The following is a 12,396-nucleotide window of genomic DNA, read 5'->3' as shown; positions in this document are numbered from 1 at the left end:
TAAATAAATAACTATATACATAATACGAGTTTCTTCTTTCTTTCCATATTCAGAAGACTAGAGAATGATAGATGATAACTGGACCCATCAAAATAAAATAAAATTCAGAAGTTAATTAAAAGCCACGCATTTCATTTCTTGTTAAACACATATTAATCCAAAATAAAAACCATTCAACAAACAAGCTTGGAATTTTCTGGACTGATAGGCGCATGTGGAGTGTGGATCAAAATATTTAATATTTAAAAACAATGAGTTGTTCTTTTTTATAATTATTTTAAGTTGACATATGTTATTGAATGAGTTAACCATATCCTGTCTCTTGGCTTAATGTAATACCTGGGCTGAATGCGCGTGGTTCTCTTTTTTCTTTGTTCTTATTGACAAGAAAACTAGTGATGGTTTCTTCTTCTTTTAAGTAATTAATCAATAATTTAAGTTCAAATAATGTTGTAATTCTACTAATCCCTTTTACTTCATCACCTCATATTCAAAGCTGTTCTTGAAAGAAAGGATTTTTAAGAGACAAATGGGCAAATAATATACCTGATTTTGATTTTGCAAGCTATGTGAAGTCAAGATATTTTGGTTTATCTCTTCCAATTTAAAATAGTGAATAAAAATGACAAATTGTAATAGGTGGGTGGTCTGAGAGTAGAAGTGTTCAAACCTGTAGAAAATACTTCAACATAAATTGTAGATAATTTTTAAGATAATCGATTGAGTTTGAATCCAAGCAGGGATCGATATAGAATAATTTTAGTCTAAAATTGCAATATTTGTGGCTAAAGTAATGGAGATGCAGAATTCGATTTTGAATAAGATTTGAAACGACTAAGATCAAGATCGATCGCAGTATTGATGTTTGAATCGATATCGACGTGGCTGCTTGAGCTACCCAATCTGATAGGATATGTTCATTCAATCCAATTGACGTAAACCGAGGACATCCCCATGGACCACAATGTGTTTGCAGAAAACAGTAGGTGTACTTGGAAAAAATTGAGGTGCATTTAGTAGCCCATTTACGATGAAAATCTCCACAGCTGGGTACTGCAGTACTGATATCTTACTATGGCCCATAAAGATTGCAAGCAGGACCCATTTGGAATTTACACACTGCGTTACAATTTAAACCCGCAGTAATTGGCAGTGGTATTACAGTGTTACTTGACCGATTTGGAAAATTTTAAGTGGTCTTAAAATAAAATTATAAAAAAAAGGATGTTATATTAAAATTGTAGGAATATATCCACCATATCTATCATCTACATTCTCTAGTTCTGAGTTCTGACCACAATGTGTTAGAATTTGATTTCAAGGCCCATCCCATCAACCTCCTCAAACCTGATTTCATACATCCAAATGCAGCAAAATCTTTCCCTTCTTTGTAAAATCAAGAGCCATCTGTTTTATCAATAAACGCACTTTCTTTTACGATAAGGATAAAACTGTAAATTCCACATACTAAAGTCGGCTGAAAACACTGGTTTTGAAGGGAACTTAGGGAAGCATGTTAATTGTCTTGATAGGGAGGAGAAATGCTGCAGAAATCATGTTAATTTGAACTACTTACTATAGTTCTGTACTAACAAAATAAGTGAAGTGTGATTGCTTTAGAGGAATAAGAACAAAAGGGAATAGTCATAATTTGGCACAAATTTAGAATACATCATTTGAACCACAGGGGGAGGTGAAGAAAAGTTAAATACTTGAGGGAAAGGAAGGAATGAGTGGGACAAAGTCAAAGCATTTTTCTCTTTTTGGTTCAACAAACATTGTCAAGCATTTTCTCTTTTTGGAGGATAATTGTCTGACAGATGTCTATATTTGTGTTTAAGGAAGCATATGAGGAATTCAACATGTCCTTCTTGCCTTTATATGACAAAGATGATCAGACATCTCCTGTAGCAAATGAGGTGAGTAACAATAGGTCTTCATTTATAGCTTTACCTTTGTGGTGCCTTTTTCTTTCCTCGTCTATCAAAGAGAAAAAGAAGGTTCTTTTCCTATTGTTAAGTTATCATTTAATCTAAAAGCATAAGCTTTTAGGTAGGACTTCAAATAATAATTAAGCTCCAACTCTTTAGTTAGAGTTGGCATTATTTTTATACTGGAGAACTGGAATTGTTTTCTATAATTATTCTCAACTTTCTGAATAAGTTTGCACTGGAATTGGTTTCACTTCCCCACAAGGTCAAAATGTTAGTGGGTACAAACAGTGCTTTTTAATTGAGAAAATTTTCTATTATCACTTGTAATTGTTATAAGCAAGGTGAAAATGGTATTCTACTGGGTAATACTTCGTGCTTAAAGTTTTCTTATTTATACTCAAGTTAGGTAGGTAAGGAAGTAACTAATTTTTAAGAAATTGTAATTTGACTTCTTTAAGAGTAGAAATATAAACACTTCACTCAACTTTGCCTGTATGTGAAATTTTAATTTAAAAACTTAAGAACACAACATGAACATTTAAACTTGCATTCTAAATGTCTGCAGAATACATGTTAGTTTCATAGCTGTATGTGTTACCATTTCTTGTTGTCTACATCTTGGGTTCCTTACATATTTTTGTAAATTAATTATCTGTAATGATAATATTTCAATTTCGAATTGGAGTATGGTAGAATTGTATATGAAATCAGAATTAGGGACTGTATTAAGCAATTAAATTTAGTATTGGAGTTTAATATTAAATATAGCTTAAATAACATAAATAATCTTTTGAGGGAAATAGGTTTTAAAGAATTTGATTGCTTTGTTTTGGAGTCTAAGATGCAATTTATCTGTTCCAAAGATAGGCGTAAATGCTTTGTGTTAGTGCTGCCTTACATGGTTGAGCCATTGATCAGATACTGTGAATCTGGATCTCACTTAGATTGAGTGTGAAAGCCTACTGCTGCCAATCAAATTATTGCGGATTCAATAAAACAGTGGCCTCATTTGATTAGTATGCATAGCTTTGATGGCTCTTTCAATGTATAGGGTTTTTACGAACTGAACTAGGAAAATTTGACTCATCAATTTTCTAAATTTAGTTGTTGGATGGCATTTAAGAAAATCTGTCACTGGGAAATGGAAACTTGCATGTTTATTACTATAAATTTTCAAACATGCTTTTTTTTTTTTTTTTTTTTTTGTATCTCTTTTTCTCTTTATAGTTTTGTCTTCTCCATTGTAGATGTTATTTTAGATGAAATTAAGTCAATATTTGTTTTATATTAATTTTCTTAATGCCATATTGATAACCCGAAGAAAGTTATTTATGACCTACCATTTGTAAAATAAAATGTCTTAACAATGCGATGTACACGTTTCAGTGGGCAGAAAGGAGGAGGTTTGAAATTGCTGGATTAATGTCATCTGTCTTAAGAGCTCATTTACAGCATATGATCCAGTTTTTCCAATGACATTGAGATATGAGGATGCACTTGTATTGAAGAGCCACAGCTTATGAAGATCATAAGAGCTACCTTCACACACACGGGTGGTTTAAACTTCAAATGTGTAAAGATCGCTTCGAAGGTCTTCTGAGGATTGATTCGTGAGAAGGTAATACTCCTTTACTTGTGGTGCTGCTGTGTCATGTCAAAGTCAAATGCAGATAGTTGTACTCAAGATCTTCCCAAGCCACGATATCTCAAATGCAGGCTGTCAGAAGATGGTAGCAGCCCATCTCAAGTGTCTTCTGATGTGGATGTGTCTGTGATGAAAATGATACTCAAAGTAATGGTAATTGGAGCATACACATTTATTTATCAAAGTCTAACTAACAAATACTTTTCTACAATCTAATCATCGCATGATGTTCCTGATATTAAAATGCATCAATAACTTTTTTTCTTTATCTGAGCTTTTTTTTTTGTACCTTCTCTTCACTTCAAAGTATTATTTTAACTGTCACTAATTTTCATATTACTGTCTTTGCTTTGATGGATTCTTTTTGTGAGATGAGCTTCTCAACTCAAGTCTCAGAACGGTCCAAACTTGCATCTTTTTGCAAGAAAGTGTGACATAATATTGTATTATTGATGGGTGCAGGAATTTCTGGCTCTGCGAGGGCTGATGCCTTCTACTACTACTTGCTAATATAATGGGAATGCTGAGACTGTCATCCAGCAAATATTTGCATAGATAAAATTGTAATAACTTCAGTGAAACTAATTACCATTTGTTTATTTATGTTAAAACTCATTTCATCAGTGTTGTGCAATAGACCCTCCTTGTAATTATACTGTCACGTCCCTGGGGGAATTCCTGTTGCAGTCGCCACCAGTGACTTGTCAGTTGCTTCTGTTGTATATTATATCATTATTTTAAAAGCCAGACCGGAGAGCAACCCCGTCAGCTTTCCGGGTCATGGTTCAATCGGTTGGACGCCGGTCGTCAGCACATTTAAAAAACTTGTATTTTTTTTAATTTCTTTTTTAATAAGACAATAACAACTTAATACTGTCAACATGATTAATGTTCAAATTTAACAACAACCAATATAATTTAAGTATTTAACAACAATCCAAGTCCAAATCCAAACGGGAGATGAATGAGACCAGGAACCATTCCACTCAACTTGATTAGCCCATGGGTTTCGGATTTGAACAAGCTTGTGGCCGTCAACCTCTGTCACCTGAATGATAAGAGAAATTATTAGAGTCAGCCAATTCTTGAACTGGTATATATACTATACAGTTGGACTGAATGGAATTTCAACTACCTGCAATATTGAGTAAGCATGCCCTTGCACAATGCCGCTGGAAGAAATGTGCACATCAGAACCTGTGGACTCCCAGCACCAAGTAGGAATCCTTCTTGTTTAAAGCGCAACAATTGAGACCATAATCTACCACTTGCAACATCAATCTGGGCCTGGGCACTCCTCATGTCAATCTCCTCACCAGCACCCCCAGTAAGGTCCACAAGGGCATCCTGACAGCCCTCCTTCCAGGTCCTCATAAGAACCGTGCAATTTGGCATATGCCTTCCAATATAGAGACCCAAAGTTCATTACCCTTCTTGCTGGTGGCAAATGCTGGTTTAACCAGTGATTACAAGGAATCCAATCGTCAACAACAACAGGGACCCACTCACCCTATAGAGATATTATAATTAGAAACAAAAGCAAGCAATTATTGCAGTAATAATACATTATCTAGAAACCATGTTAAGAGGAAAACCACAGTTCCAGGCTTCCAGAATTCAAACCAAAACAAGTTATCTAATATAACATAAAAAATAAGCATTTCTTTTTAATTTATGGATATGTAAGAAAAAGAATATCGAGATGTATTGAGGAGAGTTAGGTGTTGACAAGATGATCAAAGATATTATGAGCTCATTACGAATACAGAAGCGAACAGTGTAGATTCCTTCCTCGCTGTACTCAGGAGTAATAATCACTTCTGATATCGTGAGACCTCCGTTAGAAACGGCAACAACACTCAGAAACCAACAATCCCCAATCGATCTATGATTGAGAAGTTAATGTTAAGAAAAATATTAAATAAAACCAGCACAAAACTGAATATTACAAATTCTCAAAGCTTTATGGAGGGGACTGATTTCAATATACAAATGTGAGATCATCACAACTCACAACTCGTCAACCCAACCATAAAATCAATCAAAAAAAATGGGCACAATCATAATAACAGGGTCATAGATTCTGGTTCTTTCTTTCCTATTTTTTTTTTTTTTTTTTTGTTTTTTTTTTTTTTTTTTTTACACTTTAACCCTTCTAAGCGCAACTTCTAGGACCTAATATATACTGTAACCCCTCTGCCGACTTTAAATCAAATTTTTTGTTTCATCCTTGTTGATGGCCATCGAGAATATTTAGAGGACCCATTTGGTTTGGTTGAAATGCTTTCAGAATCAGTTTTACAAAAACATTTTTGTGACTAAATTGAAGTGAGTTGATTAAACAATGAGAATGGGCAGACACGACATGTTGTCAAAGAGCACAATGCCACTGAAATGGTTGTCATGAAAATAACCAAATAAGAGTGGCTAATGTGTTTTTTACCTGGATCGTTGACAAGAGGAGGAATGGAATTGTCATCGCTCGGTTGTTGTCGATTTTCGGCGAGTGAGGAAGACATCGTCGCGATTTCAGAGACTGGAGTTGCGATCAATTTCAACAACGAATGAGTGCGATTTCAGCAAGGAATGGTTGCAATTTCAGCAAGATTGAGTTTTGATTTGTGTGGGATTTCAGATTTTCGTGATTTCATTCAATTTTTTTTCAGAGTATTTTGCACATAGAGAAAGAAGAAAATGCGAAATGGGAGAAAGTGAGAAATTAGGGATTTTTTTTCCCTTTTCAGTGTTGGGCCGGTTTTTCTTGCTGTCCAGTTGGATCGACGGTTTAGCATTGTTCACGCGGTCCATTACCGGGTTAAAATGGGTTATTGCACAATACCGGGTTTTATATTTACTCGAATTGGACACGTGACCGGTTCACGGTCCGGCTTTTAAAACAATGCATTATATTTAGTGTTTCTGTAAACAAGATTAAGAAGAAAAACAAAAGAAAGAAGAAAAAGAAAAAAGCAGCATTCGTCTAACGAAATTATTGATTGTTTCAATCGTGTTTAGCGAAAGTGTGCGTGTACTTGAGTTTATGTCAATGTTCTGAAAACCGGACCGAACTATGACCCGTTCAAGGGTTCGATTTACAGTTTGACTGGTTGGATCGGTTGGTTGGACCTTGTCCTGTAAATTTTTTTTAGTCCCTAAATGTTTAAAATTCATAAAAAACACCCCTAATAATATGCCCTTAAGGTTTCAAATCTATCCAAAACACCCATGTCGCATGAAGAGACTAGTGAGTGGTGGCGGTAGCGACGATCGATGGCCAATCGAAGTTTGGAATCATGGGGTTTTTGATGTATAGGTTGTGACGAATCTTTTGGTGGTGTTAGGGAGTTCTACCGGCGTCGATATTTGTCGGAATCAAGAAGGAAGTCTGACGGTCGTGTGAACTATAGGTGGACGACGAGCGACCAAAGGCTGGACAAAGGCACTGAAAATGGATGGGTTTTGTTGTGGAGATGCCATCAAGTCTAATGGTGGTGTTTTCTCCCTTGAGCGATGCCAGAATCCGGCAGGATTGAGTTGCGATTGGACAGCGATTCGGCATTATTCTGACGGTCCAACCACGACTCAATCCGGTTTGATTAAAAATATTGGTTTTCAGAGGACATCGGACTGGAGATGTCGCCAGCTCCTGGTCAAACCTGTCTGACCGAACGGTCTAGTCCAATTTTTAAAACACTGGTTTATGCGTATTTACTATATTTCTATTGTTTTCATTTTATACTTCTTTTATTTATTTTTATTATTTGCTATTTAATAAAAATAAAATTACTTTATACTAATTAAATTGTTTTTGAACGACAACAACATAATTAAACATTGCGTGGATTGGATTTAAAGTATGATTTACAATAAATGAAATGAAAAATTATATAGGCCTATCTCTTATTTAGGGGATAGACAATTGTATCCTAAACGTTTTAAAAGTTTAATGATAATTTATCTATAGGTTTAAAAAACCGTTACATTTTAGTATAATTATGAAAATAACCTCTTTTATTTGTGTTAAATATAAATTTAGAAAATTACTGATTAATTTTAATTATGGGCTTCCAAGTTCCAACGATTATTAATAATATAAAAATAAAATCATTAAATTAAAGCTAATTTATATTTGTAGAAATCATTTAGATTTAAATTTTCCCAAATCATATCTTACAAAAGCCGTAGCCCTAATTTTCTCAAATAGTAATCAAACCTAGCCCTAGTTACCAATTCAATCCTAAAACAAACCCTAACCCTAATTTTTCCAAATCAAATCCTAAACTAACCTTAGTTTTCCCAAATCAAATCCTAAACAAACTCAAACCCTAACGTTCCCTATTTCGAATTCTAACTCAGATTAATCCAATCAGATAATTAGAGAGATCATAATTAAAGTGGAAGGCGATGGGTACACAACCACAAATTTGATTTTTGCGTGGCTAGGGGCTAGATCACGAACGATTATGATTTGGCCTCACTAGGTAGATCCATGCCAATCAATGAAACTTTTTTTTTTTCCCCTTTCTTTTCCTCTAAAGAATGGTTATGTTATGGCATAAGAAAAATGAAATTGAAACATGTTTATGGTAGTGTGTTAGGATCCCATATTGAGAGGAAAAATGAGAGGGGTAGGCATGTGGCTTCTCTTGGCAAGCTGGTTTTTCAAAGAAGTTTTTCATAGAAAATTCTACTCAAACCTACAAAATGATCATTGTCCAACCCAATTTCTATCAAAGATCCACTGTAACGGAGGATTAACACACAACAATATAGCTTTATTTCACAATAACTCCAAATCAAAACATACAAATAATTAATAAGTAGTAAACGACAATGACCAATTAATTTCCATATCCACTCTTAATTTTATTCATTGGCTCTGTTATGCGGGGAGTTTGATTCACGGAACTTCTTTTCATCAGAGAGCATTTTTGCAAACCTGCAAACATTAAACAGACAATCAGAGCTTTTACATTAAAGATGGTGACCTTCTTTTTAACGGAAAATTAGGATTCTCTCCAGATTATAATTTTGATAAAATTCAGATGCTTGTTTAAGTTTATAATTTATTGTTAATAATTCGTAGCATTTATATGTATATATATAAAAGTTACCTTTGGAGTGCTTCCATATTGGTGCCTGCACCTTGAACTGGTTCATTGATACCAGTTTCCAAATTTACACACGAGACTGGTTTGGTCAACAAATTCTCCCCAACTTTAACAAGGTTGTCCAAATTCTGTCTCGTTGTTACATCAATAGAAGACAAATCTCCTTGTAGCGTGTCATCCTGGTTTGAAATTAATAACATAATATAGATTATTCATGGATTAGTACTGTCATATATAATTCCCTTCTATAATACTTTATTATTTAGATATGAATATATAAATTGTGTCAGTTATCACGCTCGTGCAAATGATTATATATATATCTTTCTTCAGCATTGAACAAAATATTCCTGATTGAAAATTCTGCTGTTTTGTCCTTTGGTGTTCCAGAAAAGTCTAAGGTTGTGTTGTCCTTTGGTGTTCCAGAAAGCACACTGTACGTGTGCATCATCAAAACTTGCGTACTTTTCTTATCATTAGATTATTAACTGTTTCTTCATATTATTATATTTCTTAAATAATACTATTGGGTTTATAAACTGATATAACTTATACGTTACATTTTACTCTTTTATTTTTTACATTTTAAAAGTGATATTTCATCATCAATTTGATTTTTAGTATTATACAACACATCAGAAATTCTCTATTGTTTAGTATATAATTCTTAACATTTTTTGTTCAGATGGAGAAATATTATGAATTACATACATAATGATTCGTGGTTGGTATGTTATATTTTTAACATCATGCTATTAAAACTCCTTATATATGTTTCTAACGTATATAACAATTCCTTTTTAAATTAATTCTTCTTGTGTGGTTACTTATATGTTCGAACTATTGTTGCAAGGGTATATATATCTATGCGTTGAGAAATGTTTCTTCCAATAGAAGTTTTAAAAAGTTTGTTTAGGAGAAAAGCAAAGAATTGTTTTTTTTTTTTTAATTAAAATAAATAGATGTATCTGTCTCAATAAAATGACATAAGTAGATAGAATTTTATTTTATTTTATTTTCTTATGGTTTTATAAGTTAATAATCTTCTAGGGCTTCCAAAGTTTGCTAGTTAAGTAAAATTTATTTGCGCGAAAACCGATTTTAATTAATTCTTTCTTCTTCAACACTAGTAAAAAAAAGCAGCAAAAAATTGAACTCTAAGAAACAGTAACTTATAGTTATTAGAGTGTCGAAGGGCTTACATTGATCCTAAGGTAATTCTTCTGTTGATGAAGGGCTTGGAAAACAACAGAGATGTGGTAATCAACCATATCCTCACTTCCTGCACTGTAACAATCTATTATTGGAGTAGATCCATCATCGTATATCCAACAAAAAACCCCCCACTTTGAAACCCTTTTAGCACTGTATTTTCCTTGTCTCCTTTTCGACCCTGATCCGATTGAAATCACAATAAAACGCTCATATTCCAAGGGCTTGATTACTGGGAAGTAATCTGGATTCTTCTTTGTTATCTGTTTCATCACCTCACTCATTGCAACCAAAGTCTGCAATCATTAAGTTAATTATTAAATTGATAATATGACATATTTATACAATCTGATTTTATAGGTGATTTTTAATTTCTTTACAAAGGAAAAAAAAAAAGAATCTTACAGGATTGTTGGCTGCCATTCCACCATCGATGAGATTGAATTCTCGCATAACTCCATTTTCATCTTTGTTGGTAAAGTAATGGGCAGGAAAATAAGTTGGCGCTGCTGAGGTCCCTATGCTTATGTCCGATAATTTAGCATCTAAGNGAGATGTGGTAATCAACCATATCCTCACTTCCTGCACTGTAACAATCTATTATTGGAGTAGATCCATCATCGTATATCCAACAAAACACCCCCCACTTTGAAACCCTTTTAGCACTGTATTTTCCTTGTCTCCTTTTCGACCCTGATCCGATTGAAATCACAATAAAACGCTCATATTCCAAGGGCTTGATTACTGGGAAGTAATCCGGATTCTTCTTTGTTATCTGTTTCATCACCTCACTAATTGCAACCAAAGTCTGCAATCATTAAGTTAATTATTAAATTGATAATATGACATATTTATACAATCTGATTTTATAGTAGGTGATTTTTAATTTCTTTACAAAAAAAAAAAAAAAAAAAAAGAATCTTACAGGATTGTTGGCTGCCATTCCACCATCGATGAGATTGAATTCATGATCTTTGTTGGTAAAGCAATGGGCAGGAGAATAAGTTGGCGCTGCTGAGGTCCCTATGCATATGTCCGATAATTTAGCATCTAAGCCTGTATCGGGTGTTAGCTGCATGCGTGGAAAAATTAAATATAAAAATTATATTCCAATTTTTATTATCAGGACTGGATAAACTGTTTGCTTCTAATTAACAATGCCGGCGAAAAACACAAGCAACGAATGTTCATATTAACTTCATTCAATATATCGTCTATAATAATAAACCTAATGACTTGATGTGTTATTCTCTACTTATAAAAGCTTTATCTAAATATTTATCCTCTGCTCTCAAGTCTCAAACCACTTTCATAAAACTTCATAAAATAAGTATTGTACTGATAGACGCAACCGCGGCCATGGCTAGCAGTAAAACTTTTCACTTTGTGCATGGCTATAACTCAAACCTCTTTCTCTGAGTGTTTGTGTGGATATATGATCATGATTCATGGCTGTGTTTATGTGTATAAGATATGTATATGTATCATCTTGTAAGCTAGCAACCTGATAGGAGGAAAAGAAAGTGGGCTGAAGTTTCTTGACGTCGAAGGTTGGAATAACTATGTTTGTCAAAGCTTGGTGCAATCTTTTGTCCTTTAAATTCTCCCTTATCACCTTATGGAGATACTTCCCATCATATTTGCTTCCCGTTAGAGCTTTCCATAGATTTACAAGCCAAGCTAGCATCCCCCTGTGTATTTCATAAGCGAGAAGGTGAACCAGCACGGTCAAAATACATAAGACAATTCTAACTGTGTTTGATATAGCATGATGCCACTGTTAACGAGGTTTTTATAAAAATATCATTACCTTGTTTGAGGGAAAATTTGAGGACCATTTTCGAAGTAAAATGGTACTAATTCCTTGGCCGCGTATAAGGGACGATTATTTTCATTTGGAGCAGTTAACATGGCTGTTATGAGACCTCCTGTACTGGTTCCTGAAATTACGTCAAAGTAATCTGCAAGCCTTGCATCTTCACCATCTAGTTCCTATATATTTGTGAACAAAATTTAAATACGCAGTACTGTTAGAACCATGTATATACTGTATACATGAAGTCCGTGACAAGTGACAACAATTAATGTTCATAATAAGTTTTTCTTTAGAATATTGACTACCTGAAGTTGAGATTCAAGGTGCTCTAGAATAACTCCCGAAATAATTCCTCGAATTCCTCCTCCATCAATACTAAGAACTGTAATAAGTTTTCCGCATTTTGGAGGTTGAACTGTTAAGTATGATGTTCTTTTCCCCATTTTGATTTGTAGAACAAAGCAATAGAGAGAAGATAAAATAAGGACCGGATAAACTTAGGTTAAAAAAAAAAAAAGAGAGAGAGAGAATCTAAGAAGAGGGTGATGAAGGGCACAAATGTGTAAGTACTGGAGTTATGATTAATGGATGAACCCTAAGAAGTATATATAGAGATAGAGGGATGCAGGTTGAAAGAATATAAAGTAATACTACATTTATAAATAAATTTTACAAAGA

The 12,396-nt window shown here is 33.9% G+C and overlaps 1 protein-coding gene across 1 annotated transcript; it reads right to left on the bottom strand.

Moving 5' to 3' along the window:
* Positions 1 to 8,333: 8,333 nt before the first annotated feature.
* LOC116116839 (patatin-like protein 1) lies at positions 8,334 to 12,229 on the bottom strand. The gene is made up of 8 exons (XM_031402884.1): positions 12,024 to 12,229; positions 11,713 to 11,894; positions 11,407 to 11,593; positions 10,953 to 10,974; positions 10,308 to 10,447; positions 9,893 to 10,198; positions 8,694 to 8,869; positions 8,334 to 8,518 (listed from the first exon to the last, which is right to left on the bottom strand). The coding sequence occupies exons 1-8, from the start codon at positions 12,159 to 12,161 to the stop codon at positions 8,446 to 8,448; spliced, it is 1,224 nt and encodes a 407-aa protein (XP_031258744.1). The 5' UTR covers positions 12,162 to 12,229; the 3' UTR covers positions 8,334 to 8,445.
* Between the last annotated feature and the right edge of the window lie 167 nt (positions 12,230 to 12,396).

The sequence above is a fragment of the Pistacia vera genome, unplaced genomic scaffold, assembly GCF_008641045.1.
Source record: "Pistacia vera cultivar Batoury unplaced genomic scaffold, PisVer_v2 Contig785, whole genome shotgun sequence".
Lineage (NCBI taxonomy): Eukaryota > Viridiplantae > Streptophyta > Magnoliopsida > Sapindales > Anacardiaceae > Pistacia > Pistacia vera.
The sequence above is the reverse complement of the archived record's forward strand: the minus strand, read 5'-3'. Positions and strand labels throughout refer to the sequence as shown.